Source organism: Leptonotus elevatus, chromosome 15, assembly GCF_054856555.1.
Source record: "Leptonotus elevatus isolate MCC_2025b chromosome 15, RoL_Lele_1.0, whole genome shotgun sequence".
Classification (NCBI taxonomy): Eukaryota; Metazoa; Chordata; class Actinopteri; order Syngnathiformes; family Syngnathidae; genus Leptonotus; species Leptonotus elevatus.
Genome location: NC_141253.1, coordinates 20,034,951 through 20,055,107, shown reverse-complemented (window position 1 = coordinate 20,055,107; position 20,157 = coordinate 20,034,951). Strand labels below are relative to the sequence as shown.

The following is a 20,157-nucleotide window of genomic DNA, read 5'->3' as shown; positions in this document are numbered from 1 at the left end:
GTGGATCCAGAGAAAGAGGTTAGCTAAGAAGAAGTGGGACACTGAGAGGACTGAAGAAAGTAAACAGGAGTACAGGGAAATACAGCGTAGGGTGAAAGTAGAAGTGGCTTACGATGACTTGTATGCTCGGTTGAACAGTAAGGAGGGAGAGACTGATCTATAGGCAAGGCAAAGAGACGGAGATGGGAAGGACATGCAGCAGGTTTGGGTAATAAAGGATAGGGATAAAAGTGTGTTGACAGATGCCAGTAGTGTGATGGAAGATGGAAAGAGTACTTTGAAGAGTTAATGACTGAGGAAAATGAGAGAGAACGAAGAGTAGAAGAAGTGACTGTTGTGGACCAGGAAGTAGCAAAGATTAGTAAGGGTGAAGTGAGAAGGGCATTGAAGAGGATGAAGAGTGGAAAGGCACTTGGTCCTGATGATATACCTGGGGAGGTATGGAAGTGTCTAGGAGAGGTAGCAGTAGTATTTTTTTTTCCTTAAAGAGCTCAGTATTGTTCATTCGGTAATGTCATCATCATTGCTCTTTTTTTAATTTTTAATTTTTATCATTTTGTATGTGGGTGAGTATGTGTATGTGTATGTGCGTGCGTGTGTGCGTGCGTGTGAGTGTGTGTATTCGTTAGTTCACCAAAAAACTATTAAAAAAAATCCCATACCGTTCACCTAAACCGAACACCGCCGTCAGGAGACCCGAGGAAGGACCAAAGAAAAAAAAGGAAAGTGAAATCCAGCACTGACCAGACACCACCCACCGGGCCACCAACCAGAGTTCTTCACCAACCCCAGAAACATCTAAATTACAACAAATCAGGGAGACCTCAAGAGACCAAAGGAGAGACTGAGGAAAGGAAGGAAGGACAGACGAAGCAGAGTGAGATCCACAGACACCAGCCTCCACCGATTCAATGACCTGAGGATGAAGCAGATTTTGTCTGAGTTTCGATAGATGCTGGTGTGGTGGATCTGGCATGCATGAAAATCTCCACCAAAGAGGGGAGCCGTCGACCCCTGCCAGGGCAGAGCAAGCGCAACACCTCAGGGGCCCCCAGGCTCGCCCCCTGGATACTGGGGCCCGCCCGAGGTGCCAGGAGGGCCACCGGAGCGTGGCGGGCACAACACCAAACCCACCCACCCTCCCGGCCCCCGGAGCGCCGAGACCTGGGCCACGGATGGAGCCCCCGGCCCAGGGGAGGGGAAGGAAGGCGGACAGGAGAGGGGGAAGGAGACGACAAGGAGGGCAAGGGGCAGCGGCAGGGCCGCAGAGAGAGGAGGAGAGGAGGAGGAAGGGTGACGAGGGAGGTGACATATTTTCAACTGGATCCCTCAAACGGGCTCGGCACCATAGATAAAAATGTAAAGTATGAAATTTCTTGTCACCACTAAGTGGCGCTAGATGTGTAACCAAATATCATATAGATGTTTTCAGGCCGTGGCTATAAAGATGCATGAGAAGTTTGGGATTTTTTGGAGCCTGTACAGCGGAGTTATTAAGCATTTCCTCTTTTTTGATGAAGGAAATAATAAAGGCAAAATTTGAGGACCTGCCCCCGTCATATAGTAACTTAGTATACTTACTGTACATTTTAGGATATGGCTTCCATTGACTATTTTCTGTGTCTCTGGGCGCTTCACGTGCCTGCCAATTTTTGTAGCCCTCGGTCAAACGTGCCGGGATTGATGCATATTTTTCCACGCTAGGGGGCGCTATATGTTGTTATGTTGTTATGGCAACTTCATAATATACCATTTTTCGCCAAGCCCAAGGAATGTGCAAAGTTTGGTGAGTTTTCATAAATGTTTAGGTCCCCAAAAATAACAAAGTTTACAAAGAAGAAGAATAACTAGAGCTGCGGGCAGCTATAAAGGGCCCTCGCAGCCCGGGCCACTTTGGAGTACTTGCAGGTTGGGGTACTGGCACGTTGGGGTAGTGGCACATTGGAAAAAAAATTTAAATCGCACAATACATGATAAAATATTGCTCATTTTACCAGGCCAGATGTGTGTGCCAAGTTTCATGAGTTTCTGTGCATGTTTAGGCCCTCAAAATTGGCGGTTTTCTTGGCGAACAGTACCTTACCACGCCCACAGCGATTCGCGAAAACTCACAAACTTCGTTTTATGACATCATGAAGGCTTAAACACTCTTCTGAGCAAATATGAGGTATATCCAGGTAACGTGGTTGGAGAAAAAAATAGAAGAAAAAATGTTTTAAAAAAATTATCCCAGTAGGTGGCGCTAACAGTACGAATAAATATAAGTTCGTAGATGTATTCAGACCTGGACTCTCATCAAATGTGTGAAATTTTGAGAAGCATATGGGTACAAGAGACTTTTTGTAGGTCATGGGCTACATCATGAAGGCCTAAACACTCTTCTAAGCAACAAATGTGTGAAATTGTGAGAAGATAGGATCATCTGGGTAAAGTTAACGCAGCTTTTATTGTCACGGTGAATCATCAGACTTCGCGGCAACGTATCGGCCACGCCCTTAGGCGAAAAGTTACAATATTCGGTGTTGGGCATGATAAACATCTTAAGGCTTATCTAACAAAATTTCAATTGGATCCCTCAAACAGGCTTGGCACAATAGATACAAATGTAAGGTATGACATTTCTTGTCACCACTTGATGGCGCTACATGTATGTTTTCAGGCCGTGACTATTAAGATGCATGAGAAGTTTGCCAGTAGGTGGTTCTATCAGTACGAATAAATATAAGTTTGTAGATGTATTCAGACATGGATTCTCATCAAATGTGTGCCATTTTAAGAAGATAGGATCATTTAGGTCAAGTTAACGCAGCTTTTATTGTCATGGGGAATCATCAGACTTTGTGGGACCGTAACGGCCACGCCCTTTGGCGAAAAGTTACAATATTTGGTGTTGGGCATGATCAACATCTTAAAGCTTTTATGACAATTTTAACTGGATCCCTCAAGCAAGCTTGACACAATAGATACAAATGTAAAGTATGACATTTCTTGTCACCATTAGGTGGCGCTACATATATAACTGAATATTATCATATAGATGTTTTCAGGCCATGAGAAGTTTGGGATTTTTTGGAGCTTGTACAGCGGAGTTATTAAGCATTTCCTCTTTTTTGAAGGAAATATTAAAGGCAAAATTTGAGGCCCCGCCCCATCATATAGTATTTCAAAAAGTCAAGATTTTTCCCCCAGTTATTGTCCCTGGTCTTGAGATGATCCATGCCAAGTTAGAAGTAAATCAGATGAAAACTGTTGGCAAATGGGCAAAAAGAATGACCACAACTAATGTGCAAAAATGGGCCAAAATTGGACATTCAAAAATTCATAGCTCACTTCCTGTACATTTTAGGATATGTTTTCCCCACTGACTTTTTTGTGTGCCTCGGGGCGCTTCACGTGCCTGCCAATTTTTGTAGCCCTCGGTCAAACATGCCGGGATTGGTGCATATTTTTCCATGCTGGGGAGCGCTATATGTTGTTATGTTGTTATGGCAACTTCATAATATAATTTTTTTTGCCGAGCCTGAGGAGTGTGCAAAGTTTGGTGAGTTTTCGTAAATGTTTAGGTCCCCAAAAATGAGATTGTTTACAAAGAAGAAGAAGAAGAAGAATACGAACAAAAAACAATAGGGACCTTGCAGCGGTAGCTGCTCGGGCCTTAATAATAATAATAATAATAATATATATTTAAAACATTAAAAATCCTAATTGTTTGATATAAAACTTTTTTTTTAAGTAGTGAAAATTGTTGTTACTTTGCCTGGTAACGAGTTACTTTTATTATGAAGTAATTCAATTACTAACTCAGTTACTTTTTTAAGCAAGTAATAAGTATACTATAAATAATTACTTTTTAAAGTAACGTTCTCAACACTGATTATTATACAACACAGTATATATATTTTTTGTTTATTCTAAATGCTTTGTCGTTCATACTATATTTTTTTCAATTATTATATGTTTTAAGGCTAACACCTTACCACACACTTTAAACATGCAATTTTCTTGATAGGCGTTACCATTTTCTCACATACTGTATCTCTTACTTAAACACAGTACTCCTATACACTCTCAGTGTTCAATCCTTTCTAGATTTTAAAATAAGAATAATAACAATAAAATAGAATTAAACTAATATCCAAAACATTTATTTGAAAAACAAAAATAAAACGGCAATTGATCCAACTTTTTCCGGCCGGTATGTTTTCTGAAAAAAAAAAGAAGTAATTAAACAAACCCACGCACACAACAACAAAACAGCGGTTAGAAACGACACTCTTAATTTTAATGACGATGATACAAGGCTGAGAAATCCATTTTAAACTGGAGGCTCGGGAGCGCATTTTCTGGCTGTCTCGGTATGACAAGCTGGTGGCAGTCGATCCGCAGCGCATATGCAGCCGGTGTAATATGAACAAGCTGGAAATAGAAACAAATCGGTGGAGCAGATCCGCAATTCACATGCAAGCGGTGTAATCTAGGGCTGAGCCATGGGGCGGTGGCGGACGCACGAGCGTTCCAGAGCATGAAATTGGAAAACTGTCGGGCCTCTATCTCCAGGTTGCGAAGGTGACGGGCAAAGTCGGAACGCGACGAGCCATACACCGAGGATTTTCAAATCGTTACCACGCCGGCGGTGGTTCCAATCCCGGGTAAAAATCCATAATTTGTCGGCCCTTTATCTCTTAATTTTAATGATGAAGATACGAGGCAGGATACGTAAACCAATTTTGACCGCCGCGGTGCCCCCGAAACTCCACTGGAGCGCTTGTGGCTGGCGGGCCCGCGTGAACCGTGGAGCGGGTGGTGGACGCATGACGCGCTTAGCCGTCAACCGGCACGACTGCATGGTTCGGGGCGGACAATCTTAATTTTAATGATGAAGATACGAGGCAGGACACGTAAACCCATTTTGACCGCGGGACCGCATCGCCCTGATGCCCCCAAAACTCCACTCGAGCGTTGTGGTAAGCACGGGTCTGCGTGTACCATGGGGCGGGTGGCAGGCGGCGCGCTGAGACGGCGCGTGCATACACTGTAAAAAAACAAAAAGCACACTGTAAAAAAAAAACGCAAAACAGCGAGGCCACGAAAGATGAACACTCGAGAAACGAGGGAACAGTGTACTACATAAATAATGAATTAGTTTTAGTTGATAATATGTACAACAAAGAAAATAAAGTACTGTTTTAAAACATTTTCATTCACAAAAAATAGTCTTAAGATTTATGTGCCAGTGCGTCATGACAGGTACAGTGGTCACATAGTATGCAACAAGGAGAAAGTAGTGAGCTGGCTGTCCGAATTGTCAAACACAATGAGGACACTATATATTAGGCAGCTATATAGTGCGGGGCTATGTTGTGAATTAGGGGTTAGGGACATGCGGACACAGCCACTGTGTATGGTGGAGATAGGCCTCTGCTTTGAAGATCTTGTCATTTCCACTGACACACCTTTCAGGAAGCAGAGTCTGAAGGTGGGCGCTTATATCTCTGGGGTTGAAGTCACCAAGGTAGTTAAAAACCTTCATGGTGGCAAAGTCCCAGTGTTCAATGAGATCCACCCGCAGTTCTTTGAGGAACTACAGAGGGATCACACTCCTGAGTCTCCCTGGTAAAGTCTATTTAGGGGTATTGGAGAGGATAGTCTGTCAGGAAGTCAAATCTCAGATTCAGGAGGAGCAATGTGGTTTTTGTCCCGGCCGTGGAACAGTGGACCAACTATACAGCCTTAACAGGATCCTTGAGAGTGCATGGGATTTTGCCCAATCTGTGGACTTGGAAAAGGCATTTGCCAATGTCACTCGAGGAGTTTTGTAGGGGGTGATCCTGGAGTACAGGGTTCCAAAGTCCCTTATAAAAACAATTTGGTCCCTGTACAACCAATGTCAGCTTTTGGTTCGCATTGCCGGCAATAATTCAAGGTCAGTAAGCCAGTGTAAGTTGGACTTTGCCAAGGGTGGCCTTTGTCACCGATTCTGTTCCTAAATTTTAGAGACAGAATTTTTATGTGTAGTCGAGATGTTGAGGGGTTCCGGTTTGGTGGCCTCAGTATTGCGTCTCTGCTTTTTCCAGATGATGTGGTACTGTTTGGCTTCTTCAAGCAAGCTCCAACTCTCACTGGAACAACACAGTGTGTGAAGCGGTTGGGATGAAAATCAGCAGCTCAAAATCTGAGACAATGGTCCTCAGCCGGAAGAGTGTTTAGTGCCCTCTCTCGGTCAGGGAAGAGATCCTGCTCCAAGTGGAAGAATTCAAGTATCTCGCGGTCTTGTACACGAGTGAGGGTAGGATGGATCAGTGCAGCATCGGGTGACTCTGTATTGACCTGTTGTGGTGAGGAAGGAGCCGAACTGAAAAGGTGATGCTCTCGAACAACATTCCTACCCTCACTTTTGATCACAAACTGTGGGTCGTGACCAAAATAATGAAATCCCTGATTCAAGCGGTCAAAATGAGTTTACGCTGCAAGGTGTCCAGCTCTACGTTGGAGATTGGGTAAGAAGCTCTGTCTTCCGGCAGGGACTCCACGTTGGGAGCAGCCAAAGGAGGTGGCTTGGGCATCTGGTTAGTATGCCTCCTGGATGCCGCCCGGGTGAGGTGTTACAGGCATGTCCCACCGGTAAGAGGCCCCTGGGACAACACAGGACATGCTGGAGAGTCTATGTATTCTGGTTGACCTGGAAACGCCTTGGGATCACCACTCGAAGAGTTAGGCAAACTGGCTGGGGAGAGTGAAGTCTGGGCTTCTCTGCTAAATCTGCTGCCCCGCAATCCAACCCCGAATAAGCAGTAGAAAATGAATGAATGGATGGATGGATAGGTTATTGCTATTTACCAGGGTTGGCAACCTTAAACACTCAAAGAGCCATATAGGCCATCTACCACAGAAAAAGAAAAGCACCAGGAGCCTCAAATCCCTTTTGACATCAATACCGAGGATAACACTGCACATATGGTTTTGTTTTACCTGTATGTACAAACCCGATTCCCCAAAAGTTGGGACACTATACAAATTGTGAATAATAACTGAATGCAATTGTGTGGAAATACCAAATTTTGATATTTTATTCAGAATATAACATAGAGAACAAGTCAAAAGTTTAAACTGAGAAAATGTATAATTTTAAGGAAAAACTATGTTGATTTTAAATTCCATTGTGTCAACAAATCTCAAAAAAGTTGGGACAAGGCCATTTTCACCACTGTGAGGCATCCCTTATTCTTCTTACAACAGTCTGCAAACGTCTGGGGATCGAGGAGACAAGTTTCTCAAGTTTAGAAATAGGAATGCTGTCCCAGTCTTGTCTAACACGCGTCTCTCTAACTGTTCAACTGTCTTGGGCTTTCTTTGTTGCACCTTCCCCTTTATAATGCGCTTAATGTGCTCTATATGTGAAAGAAGTGGACTGCAGACTGGCCATTTCAATACTTGGATCCTTTTCCTGCGCAGCCATGATGTTGTAATTGGTGCTGCATGTGGTCTGGCATTATCATGTTGAAAAATGCAAGGTCTTCTCTGAAAGTGATGATGCCTGGATGGGAGCATATGTTCTCGAATCTGAATATACCTTTCTGCATTGACGATACCTTTCCAGATGTGGATGCTGCTCATGCCACACGCACTCATGCAACCCTATACAATCACAGATGCAGGTTTATAAACTGGTCGGCTCCCCGAGATTGCGGATTGACGGCAATCCAGAACTGAGATGAGGAAAGGACGCATGTCGTGAGTATTTTGTTGTTGAGTGTGTGTGTGTTTGTGTAGCGCTGAGATAGGAGGTTGAAATTCCTCCTGGCCGAATCCAAAATAGGGAAAAGTGAATGAATAGAGGTCATTGCGCGTTAAGAAATAAAAACCCTGTGAATACAATGGCAGGGAAATGAGGGACGGCGGAGTCCGATAAATTCCGTAGAGAAAGGACGGCGGAGTCTTGTGTACACTTAAATTCCATGAAATATTGTGTCTGTGTTTTGTCTCTGTGAGCTCTTGTGTGTGTCTCTATGTCATATTGTCTGAATGACTTTTATAGTGTGAAAGATATGAGTTGGAAATTAGATTGCGGCATCGGAACGTTTGTGTAAATGTTGTTTGTAAATTGTTCCCCTCACTCAGTCTGTGTCTGTCTTGTGGGCCCTTACGTGCGTGTGTGTGTTTGTCTGTCTGTGTTATTGTCTGCAAAATAAGTCTAGAAGGGTTTAAATAGTGTAAAAGGGATTGTTAGGCAGGGTCTATTAAGTCTGTACAATCATAAGTTGGAAATAATTTTGGGGGGGTTCAAACCTGAGGTGCGTGGGCCGAAAGTGGTCCTGTCAGGGGTTTATACCCGGCTCTCAGGGGAAATTTGTGAGAGAATAATAAATAAAACAAAAACATTGTGACATTGAATAAGGTTAACTTGAATAACTAAGGGGCTTAATTGGATGGATTGGTACTCAAGGGAGTTAATATGAGATAGTACTAATTAAAAGTAAGTCAAAATTTGCATTGCTGTAAATGGTGAATATATGTACTAAGGGAGGCGTCTGTTCGGTGACAAATCCTGAGCGGGTGAGTGTGTTTTATGATTACGCCCATCTGGTGAGTGGCGACCAATTGCTGGTCGGTCCGTGCTTGTTCTTGTGCCATGCTTGTGTGGAGCAGTTGGATTGGCCATTCTTGTAGCGGAGCTGATCGACGCCTGCTGATTGTTGGTCATCCAGGAAGATTTAAATGTAACCCTGACAATACTCCAACCAAGTTGCCTATGGACCTCATTCGTGGTAACTGGTCTTCCAGCGGGGTTTTTTATAAGTGCAATTTAGTTTTCCAGCCTCTTATTGCTACCTGTCCCAACTTTTTATTAGATTTGTTGGCACCATGAAATTTACAATCAACATATTTTTCCCTTAAAATGATGAATTGTCTCAGTTTAAACTTTTGACCTGTCATCTATGTTCTACTCTGGGCCAAATATTTAAATTTGGCACTTCCACATAATTGCATTCAGTTTTTATTCACAATTTGTATAGTATCCCAACTTTTTTTCTTTTTTTTAAACAACAACTTGCATTTACCAAATCTATAAACTGCCACAGAGAACACAATTTTTTTTCCCCTGCATGTTACAAAAACATTTTGAAAAAAAGATGCTGGGTTTACTTTCTTAAAAATAAAAAATAAAAACAAAACAGCCAGACTCAATTTGAGTACCCCTTCTTTTCCTCAATTTAAAGCCAGTTTTAAATTATCCACTTGCAGCAAATAAAAAATGACGTCTGCGTTAGTGTTCCCTCATAATTTTTTTGCTTGTGTATCGCTTGCATTCAGATGCCAATCTGACTAATAAAAGGACTATTACATTAAAGAATGCATAATTAAAATATATTTTCAAAATAACCAATAATAAAAATATTTATCTTAGCTGGTTAATGTGATTTATGTTCTTGAACGTCAGCATAGTTGTATCAGGGCTGTATTTGTCACCTTAATTTCCCACAGGATTGTAAGGATTTGTTTTCAATAAAATTTATTGTAACAGCATTAAAAGTACTGTTTTTTTCAGAAACGTTTCTTTTCTTAGACTTTTGGAGGGTCGAATAGTTTAATGAATTTTTAGGCCAGGTGTTGCACATAGTTGCCTATATTAAAGGAATACAAGACTTATGAAAAACGAACCAGCTATTCTGTGAAATGGTTCATTTGAACTCTTCCCTAAAAAAAAAACAATTTATGTTGCGCGATTATGATTTTATAGCACTTTTTATGAATATTTTTGCATTAAGTACAGTATCGGCCATTTTGGACAGTCACGTGATCACCGTGACGTATCGCATGCGTGAAACACGCATATATGACATGACTACCAATGACAACAAAGAGACTCACGAGGAATTATTGCGTCCCACGGCAGACATTAAAGGTGGAATTATGCCCTATAATATTTGTGTCCAGCCAAAAGCGGGGATGAAAGTAGTTGATAAGGAGGACTCATTCAGCTGGCCGGCTCATAGCAAGTCGAAGTTGGGGACCATCTGCAAGTTGCATGTTACAGAGGCTCAAATTACCAGTCAATTTACCATTGACATTGTTCACTCTGGAAATGTAAGTTGTGGACGGTCCCTAAACATCCGGGTGACTTTACTCTGCGAGACCAGCTACATGTCATGTGCTAAGCACGCTTTAGCCCACATTAGGAGAGGCCACCCCCACCGCCCCACCCCCACATGGAATGGCATGAAACCTGACATGCTGAGGATTTTACTCTGATCAGAATTGGTGCAGTAATTGGGATAGAAGACAGTCTTTTTCTTGCCTATTAAGTCAGCAAATGAATGACGACAGCTGTCATTTACGCACCGGATACGTCATTACGATCACGTGACCAGGATAATGACGTTGCACGGTATGGTTTTATTTTGATATTTAATCGGTTTAAAAGAAACCGCAGGGAATAAGATGCCAGATTATTAGTGGTGTGTTCTTTTTTTTTTTTTTACATACAAAAGTATAATAATATTCAAATTTAGAATCACATTTAAAAAAAAAAGAACTGACTAATGTCAATTTAAATTAAACACAAACTATTTATTTTCCAAAGTCACAGAGAGCCATAGTAGAAGGTTTAAAGGGCTCTGGAGCTGCAGATTGCAGACCCCTGTACTGTGGGGAGTAGTGACTATGCAGTTGTGTTACGTGAATAGTAGAGTTTTACAAATTCCCACTGTCTACATGGAGCCATGTAATCCGATAAGAATTCATCCAAACCGCCAAACGGAATGAAAATGGTCCATATAAACAGAAAAGGCCAAATTGATCCTGAATTGGCTGAATCCCTTCTGCCAATCCAAACAAGCGTCATGTAAACAATTAAATCGGAATGGCCAGGCTGTGTCTGGTATGCGCAATTTTGCGCATGCTCTGTCTTGACGTAATTGCGGCGTGACATCATCATTCCCGCCTATTAATTAAGGTAGTGGCGTCTGGACAAGACCTCGTCTGCGAGGGGAGAACTTGTTTTGAAGTACTTCAAACTTGTTTTGAATCAAGATGTTGCTTCAATAAAAGTGTTAAAACTATCACAAATATTGTGCTAAATGACGAATGAACTCCATTTTGATAAATCATGTGATCAATGTCTAGGGGCTGATCAGATTGACGATGTGGAACATGTAAACGACAGATCGTAATTGATCACGTCGTGATGAATGTGTTTGGAGTTTCATACAGCAATTGACAAATGGGGAAAAAAATAATCAGATCAATAAAGTCGACGAGTATCATCACTTTAATGCTGGGTACAAAATATCTAAAGTCGTTCAACCCCTATTGTCAACAACGTCCTAGGTTAAATCGTACACGTTTCTATTACTCATACTACTTTAATTATTACTATAACTATTTATTACTCACGGAATATATTCAGGGGTGTACATACTATGAATGGTGTGCAGGTTTACGTGCGTACTGAAAATGTTAAATGTGCACTACATTCAAGTATGTGAATGCACATTTGCATACCAAGCATATTGAATTTTTTTGAGTGAATGTTCTAAATAGTCACTTCATAAAGTGATTTGTTCGTTTCTCAATTCAGTTGAGCTCAGCAGCACGCATGTGCTACACAAGAAACTACACACAAACAACACTCGCGGCGTGGGGGTGGTGTGGAGGGGATGCTGCCGAGGTGGCGGGCATGCGCATCTTAGTCTCGCTGTGCAGCAGCTACGACGATCCGTCAAAATTTCACTAATCACTAATTAAATGCAAAAAAAACAAAAACAATTTTTGATCGCTACTGCCGCCTGTGGCTGAAAATTAAACTGCACACACCTGCACAATGTGCACATGACGTCACATCCATAGACAGAGGGCAGGAAATTTGAATCCGAATCCATTCTGAAAAGAGCCAAAAGCTTGCAAGAGGTATCCATTGTGAACACTGAATATCTAGGTGTTAATCTACTAATTACAATTACATGTTTCAGTCATAAATGGCCAAACAAAAAGGCCATTGCAAAAATATTTTTGGGCAAAATATTGCAAAGAAAGAGCAGCTTTAATCAACATTATGAGCACTGGATGTAGCCTACATTTTGTGACTGTGATTTATGATCTTTTGTGAGAGACTCAGGTGGCCAATGGTGATTAGCTGAAGAGGTGGATCCAACAGAGGGAGAAGCGGCCCTCCAATTGGCCAGGAGCTAATGGACAGCAGCAGCTCACGGCGCTCTCAGCCTTCAACTCTGTATATTCTTATTGGACTTTAATATTATATAATCCTTAATTTTTAGTTGTCTTTTTTGTGTTAGTAAATTCTTGAGCAATTTCTTAGTTTGATTGCCAGCTGATGAAGTATTTTGTAAGATCCTACTTTTTGGTTTGTTTTATTGCAAAAACTAAAAACCTTTTTGTTTTTATAATAAAATTAAATAAATAAATATAATTATGGGCTTTTTCTACGCATTGCACATTAGTGCCACATGTTGGTAACAGCACGGGGCTCTAACGTGCACTTTCATTTGCTTTCTGGCCTAAGCGTTATTCATAAACCCCTATCTGTGCTTCCTTGACCTTGACTCAGTTTAACCTAAAGTTCAAAGACTAGGCTTGTGCGATCCCCCTTCCCACCCCCCGAATATTACAGATGTCTGTTATGAATGCAGATTTTCACCCTGTGGTCTTGCACATACACTACTCACAAAAAGTTAGGGATATATGGCTTTTAGGTGAAAATTCAGGACAAGCCTAAAATGCATTCAAACTTTTACAGGTGAACTTAATGTAACCTTCTCTAAGCTTTTGAACGCACATGTTCAACTGTTAAATGTTTCAGCAGTTTTTGCACAAGTTGCTGTTCTCTAATGAGGAGCTTAACGGCAAAATTCACAAAAAACAATGCTCCAACTCATCAAGGTGGCATCATTAGGGAATGGCTGTTGGAGACTGGTGTACCTCAAATGGAATAGCCTGCACTTTCTCCAGACCTGAATCCTATTGAAACCCTGTGGTATCAGCTGAGTCGCCGTGTAGCGGCTGGAAACTCTGCACCCCAGAACCTCAATGACCTGAGGGTTGTCCTTCAAGAAGAGTGTGATTCCATGCCTCAGCAGACAATGAGTCGACTTGTGAATACGAACAGCATGAGACGTCGTTGTCAAGGGCACATGACGAGTTATTGAGACATTGAAATGTTTTCATTTTTTTTCTTTCAATGAATTGTTTGAGATGAAGAAATCCCCAGTGCATCCTTCTTCTTAAATGTCCTACTTTCATGATATATCACTGTAGCGTCAACATTTTCCATAAATGTCACCTGAAAGCCATATATCCCAAACTTTTTATGAATAGTGAATGATTTTTTTCTGTGCAGCTGTGGCGAAATTCTGGTAAATATTTTCATACTGTCGCTAAAGTTATCTGGAGACCCATAATCATCCCGCCACACATTGGTATTTTTGGTCTCCCCACTGCACTTCATCCTGGAACGCCTCAACGGCACAGGGACCCATGCGAGGATCCTGTTTGTGGACTTCTGCGCTCCGTTCAACACTATCATACTGGAACTCCTCTCCTCTAAGTTTCTCCAGCTTAGTGTGTCTCCTGCCAACTGCCGGTGAATCTGCGGTTCAGGAATGAAGCTGGGAGGGACAACATTATCAGCACCAGGGCTCCCCTTTTCTTTTTCTCTCTGCATGAACAACTGCACACCCAGCCGTCAGGTTGAGGTTTGTAGACAACTCCATAGTCATCGGCCTCATCAAAGACCAGCTGGCACTATGGTGCAGTCAGCACAAATTGGAGCTGAACACAGGCAAAACTGTAAAGATGATTGTGGACTTGAGCCCGTATCCCACTTGAGGCGAATGTTTGCAAGTGTTGGCAAAGGTAGCGAATGCTCGTTCCTGTCAGGGTTAGTTCACAAACCTTTTCCGGACGTTCGGCTACAGTTTTAATGGTTTTCTTTTGTCAAGATAAAACATTAAAACAGTTTAGGGAAACATTAAAACTGTTTGGGAGAAGGTTTAGGAAACATTGTGACCTTGAGCGAACCCTGAAATGTTAGCCCCTTCAATGGGATACGGGCTTAGACAAGATGCTTCACCACAGATGCTATTCACATTGTCATTCTGACCTGTCTCAACCTTCAACCTTCATGTTCCTAGGATTTACAGTCTCTCAGGACCTAAAGTGGGAAACCAGCATCAACACCAATCCTAAAAAGGCCCAGCAGAGGATATAGCTCCTGCGATTGCTTGGAAAACACAGCCTGCAAAATAAGCTGTTTGGGACAGTTCTATACAACAGTCATTGAATCAGTCTGTGGAGGTAAATATGGTGCAAAAGTAACTTGTACCTGTAAAATAAATGTTTTTTGTTGTATCAAAAAATCATTTGTGCCTGAATTTTTTTTTATTTGTACCTGTAAAAGTTGTGATTTGTACCTGTACAAAAACAATTGTACTTGTACAAAAAAGTGTAAATTTGTATCTGTAAAAGTCGTGATTTGTACCTGTAGAAATGACAACTTGTAGTCAAAGAAGTCGCCACTAGGAGTCACAAGTGTTTTTTCTGCTGCTGTCCAGTCACTTGAGTTTTGCACCAAATCTCTCGCTGCAGATGGTGCAAAACTGATTTGTACTTGTAGAGCTCCGTGATTTGTACTCGTAGAAAAGAGGGTGGGCTCTGGAGGATTTGGGCGGGCTAAAACTCAACCTCATTGGTTCAGCGAACGACATTGGGTTGATCTCAAATTACGCCACGTTTTTATCATTAATATGCACAAGTCCGAAATTCCAAACAAACAGAGTAGCCACACCAGTTTACGCGTCATTTTGGAAGAAGAGGATGTCCCAGGCGCAAAAATTTCAATGGTTCAACATACATACTGTATGTAGAGTATAGGATTTTGAAATAAAAACGGCAAATATGTCATCATGAACTTACATCACATGAAAGGGTGTCAAGCTTAATATATCTCAGTTCAAGTATACAGGGAGTTTTTGAAGACATGAAAGAAGTGCAGGGACAAGCTATTAATCGTATGTTTACACTGTCTCAGCTATGACAATACAAATGGGTCAGGTAAAAGGAAATACATTCAGGACAGAAAGTCACAGTCCAAAGGTAGGCTTCAAATCTTTAAATGATAATCGTGACTTCAATCTGTTCAGTTTTCCATGTTGAAATTTTCACACACTGTTTGTTTGGAATTTCGGACTTGTGCATTTTAATGATAAAAACGTGGCGTAATTTGAGATCAACCCATTGTCGTTCGCTGAACCAATGAGGTTGACCTTTAGCCCACCCAAATCTTCCAGAGCCCGCCCTCTTCTCTACGAGTACAAATAAAAAAATTAATAAAATAAAAATCACGGAGCTCTACAAGTACGAATCAGTTTCGCACCATCTGTAGCGAGAGATTTGGTGCAAAACTCAAGTGACTGGACAGCAGCAGAAAAAACCCTTGTGACTCCTAGTGGCGACTTCTTTGACTACAAGTTGTCATTTCTACAGGTACAAATAACGACTTTTACAGATACAAATGTATACTTTTTTCTTCACGTACAATTTTTTTTTTAATACAACTAAAAACAATTTTTTACAGGTACAAGTTACTTTTGCACCATATTTACCTCCATATCAGTCCTGTGTTCTTCGATAAGACTCTTATTTGGTTCCACCACAAAAACAACACAAAACTGGAGTTGCGAGCAGCTTTGAAGGACCCTCACAGCCCGGACCACTTTGGGGCATGATAAACCTTTACATATGGATTTATTGTTTTGTGCCAGTCCTTTATGTGTATTCAAAATTTCATGAGTTTTCACACGTTTGGACCACCCAAATCAGCATAATTTTCCTTGGCAAACAGCATGTAGCCACAGCAACAGCATATGGCGAAATTAAATGTTTTGCTTTTACTTTTCATCGGGAACATCTTTAGATGAAACACTCACAGATTCAAGTCAATCGGACAAAATATGTGGGAGGTGTTCTTCAAAATGTGACCTCTATAATAGGCCAAAAATAGGGCAACATTTGGAAGTAAATAAAAAAATGTTGGCCTTTCTGCTGGGTTTAATATAAGGCTTCAAGACTTGTGTAGTTATTTGGCTGTTTCATATGCCTCCAACTTTTCATAGATCTAAGGCTACCTTCAAACTGCAGGTTGTGATGCCCAAATCAGATTTTTTGTTAAATCTGATTTTTTTTATGTACTCGTTCACATTACAAAAACAAATGCGACTTCTTCTATGAATGCAACATGCCGTGATGTGACACGCATGCGTCAATAGCAACGTCGAGTGACGTGCAAAAAAATATATAACATGACGTCATGTGGCAGTGTTTACGGAAGTAAATATGGTCCTGACTCGCAACCTTTTACCTCCAGCCAAGCCACCGAGGCAAGTGTGTAAGGTGGTTTATTTCCCCCATTACCTGTGATTCTGATGGCCTGCCCCTTGACCCACTAAACAACCTCTGGTGCTCCTTTGAAAACAAGACCAAAAATTGTAATGTGCACCCCTGAATATAATGATAAAATATTCAAAGACTTAATGGTAATAGTACTACTACTACTACTACTACTACTACTACTACTAATCGAATTACGTCGTACGCGACCTACGCCCGTAGCACATTCATTTTCATTATTTTCCCACAGTAGTCACACCATTTTAAAGTTATTTAAAGTGTTGTTACTTACAGCCATGGGTGTCCATCAGGCGGGTCACATTTCCGTGTTTAAGTTTCCATTAGCTCCGCGGTGCCGTCTGTCAGCAATGAATGTCCGTGTGGAAACACGAAATATTGGTTCCGGGTCTTCCGGGTTGCGCAAATATGCTTTGTAAAATTACTGTGCAAAGTATTTTGATGTAAAGATCGACTTTAACGGGGAAATCTGACTTAAGTCGAAATTTGGGTGACATCGCCAGAGTCGGAACGGAACTCCGCTGTAACTTGAGGACTCCCTGCAGTAATAATAATAATAATAATAAATCAGATTTATATAGCGTTTTTCTGGACGCTCAAAGACACTTTACAATGGATACATTATTCATGCACTCACACATTCACACTGGTGGTAGTAAACTACATAAGTCGCCACAGCTGCCTTGGGGCAGGCTGACGGAAGCTTGGCTACCAGTGTGCCTCTGACCTCCACCAAACATTCACACCATTCATTCACCAGTGTGAGTGGCACTGAAGGCAATGTGTGTCTTGCCCAAGGACACAGCGACACATGACGTGGAGAGACTTGAGATCGAACAGCGGACCTTCCGGTTACTGGACTATCAGCTCTACCTCCTGAGCCACGGCCGCCACAATGTGATACAAGTGATTCTGTATATTTGTCTTTCAGAAACAGTAGTGAAAATGCTCACCTTCAATGCATCTTCCACTATAGAAAGGACGATGGCAGTCACAGCGGTAGTTGGTCCATAGGTCCACACAGTGTCCATGCCCATAGCAGGGGTCAGGCATACACCACTCAGTCTTAATACATCCCAGATTTTGTATTTGCTCGTCTTGAAATGATTGGGGGAGGATAGGTTGGGCGTCTATCATTAAGTCTTCCATGCATCCAATGAAGCTTGCATCACTTAGGGAGTTCAGTAACATTTCTTCTGGTGCTCCACCTACATATATATGGGAGAAGGTTTCCAAAGTCTCGAAAGGTGATTCATCTTTAGCTCTGCAGCCATCTCTGTTACAGCCAGGTCCTTTCATTATCAAATGAATGCTCTTGTTATCCTCAAATACATGAGTATCTCTCCAAATGCCATCATTAACAAAGACAGGAAAGGTCAAATTATATTCAGATGTATCAGAAAAGGTTTTTGCATAAAGGAAACCATCTACAATTTCTATAAGGACATAGTTGTACACATCTCCTCTGTAAAAAAGTAACATATTTGATAATGTTGTCCGGAAACGGAACTGTATTCTAAAGCGGTTATAATCAGCGTTTTGAGTCTCAGTTTGGATCTTCTCTTTCGAAACCTTAATTGGAATGAAACCTGCAGAGGTTAAAGAGAACGTTGTCAGCATGGAGCACTGCTCGTTATAGAATCCCTGAGCGCACAAACATGTGTGGCCATGTTCAATTCCATCAAACCATGGATAACAGGTGGCTCCATTTTGACAATCATGGTGGACACAGCCAGAAAGCTTTACGGTGCAGTCTTTGCCTCCCCATGGCCGATGACCAACATCTACATCAGGACAGTGGCAGATATAGGAAGCAGTGTCGTCTTCACACCAGCCATCATTCTGACAGGGCTGGCTTTCACATTCGTCAATATCAGTTTCACAAAGAAAACCTGAAGGAAGATGTGAAGATAAATTTGATTCAAGATAATTAGAAATACATTTGGCATGGATTTTTATATTAAAAACATTATGCCCGACACATGTTATAGTTTTGCAATTGAACGGTTTTAGCTCAACAAACAGAATAATTTTTTCATACTATAGTTGTGCCTCGATATACAAGGCTAACAATCTCGTCACTGAAAACACCCGTTTCTCAAATAATATTTTTTTCTTTGAAAACTCTTTCTGCCAGTCATTCACAGCAAACTCTCATAATACGTTTAGCTCTGCCAGGTCGGACCGGCATGTTCCCCCACCATCGGAGCCAACACACCAACAGGTGGTAATCAGTTGACAGCTCCGCCCCTCTCTTCACCTGAGTGTCCACAGCATGTGGCTGCTAAGCTGAAGAAACAACCATAAAGTCGATCAGCGAACTGCGGCCCAGGGTGTCCTGGTGCCAAGTGCGCATATGGAGACACTTATGTTTGAACATGGTGTTCGCTATGGACAATCCGCAATGAGCACAGAAGTCCAAAAACAGTACACTGCTCATGTTCTGAGTGGGGGCCGGGGTTGGGGAGGGTCTTCCTCCCAGCCCCTTCAGATCTCACTGTCATTGCTGACGTGAGTGTTGAAGTCCCCCAGGGGGAGCGCTCTCTGCACACCCTCCAAGGACTCCAAAAAGTGTGGAGGCAAAAACAACAGGGCTTGCCCCCCCCACCCATAGGCTACCCTCTCGTCTACCGGGGTGAACCCCAATGTAGAGGCACCAAGCCGTGGGGCAATTTGTATGCCCACACCTGCTCTGCGCCTCTCACTGTTGGTTGGTTGGTTTATGGTTTTATTGAAAATATAAACATTAAGAAAACACAAAACACATTACAAGTATAAAATACAAGTTGAAGTAAAAAAGAAAAATAAGAATAAGAAGAAAGAAATGAGTTTATATGTTCAAAAGGGGTAGGGAGGAAGTTAAAAACGTATCTAGTCCTAACCCTACCCCTGTGGACAACTCCAGAGTGAAACCCCTCTTCGAGAGGATTGGTACTAGAGCCCAAGCTGTGTGTGGAGGCAAGTCCGACTATGTCTAGTCAGAACTTCTCTGCCTTGCACACCAGCTTGGGCTCCTTCCCTGCTAGAGATGTGACATTCCATGTCCCTAGGGCTAGCTTCAGTAACCAGGGATCGGACCGCCAAGGTCTCCGCTTTTGGCTGCCGCCCAGCTCACAATGCACCCGACCCCTTTAGCCCCACCCATAGGTGGTCAGTCCATGGCCCACGTTGCCTTTTCAGGCTGTGCCCGGCCAGGCCCCATGGGTGCAGCCCTGGCCACCAGACGCTCGCCTTCGAGCCCCACCTCCAGGCCTGGCGCCAGAGGGGGGCCCCGGTGACCTGCATCTAGGCAAGGGAAAATCTAATCAATTTATTTTTATCATCATAAGAGGTATTTTTGAGCCATGCTTTGTCTCGTCCCTCACCTAGGACCTGTTTGCCATGACTGACACTGCCAGTGGCATAAAGCCCCCGGACAACATCATTGAGACACACAAATCCCTCCGCCACGGTAAGTGACGGCTCATGGAGAGATTTGTTTTTGTTTTTAGATCATGTGAAAAAAGTTTGAAATGATATTAGTGTCATCTAGTGTCATCTGGATCTTTGGGTCTTGTTCACGAGTGAGGCAAGGATAGAGCGGGAGAACGACAGACAGATCGGTGCAGCGTCTGCAGTGATGTGGACTCTGTATCGGTCTATTGTGGTGAAGAAGGAGCTGAGCCAAAAGGCGAAGCTCTCGATTTACCGGTCGATCTACGTTCCTGCCCTCACCTATGGTCACGAGCAGTGAGTCGT

At 42.3% G+C, this 20,157-nt stretch overlaps 1 protein-coding gene across 12 annotated transcripts in view; it reads right to left on the bottom strand.

Annotated features, from left to right (window-relative positions):
- The window catches only part of crb2a (crumbs cell polarity complex component 2a), a 124,331-nt gene that overhangs the window by 30,850 nt on the left and 73,324 nt on the right, over nucleotides 1-20,157 (bottom strand). For all 12 annotated transcript variants that reach the window (XR_015097227.1, XR_015097228.1, XR_015097229.1 and 9 more), the window contains one exon: nucleotides 17,373-18,311. Coding sequence is in view for 8 of the 12 variants with exons in the window: in XM_086096412.1 (XP_085952538.1) it covers nucleotides 17,373-18,311 (939 nt within the window). In the remaining 4 variants the exon portion in view is untranslated. The remainder of the gene's footprint in view (nucleotides 1-17,372; nucleotides 18,312-20,157) is intronic.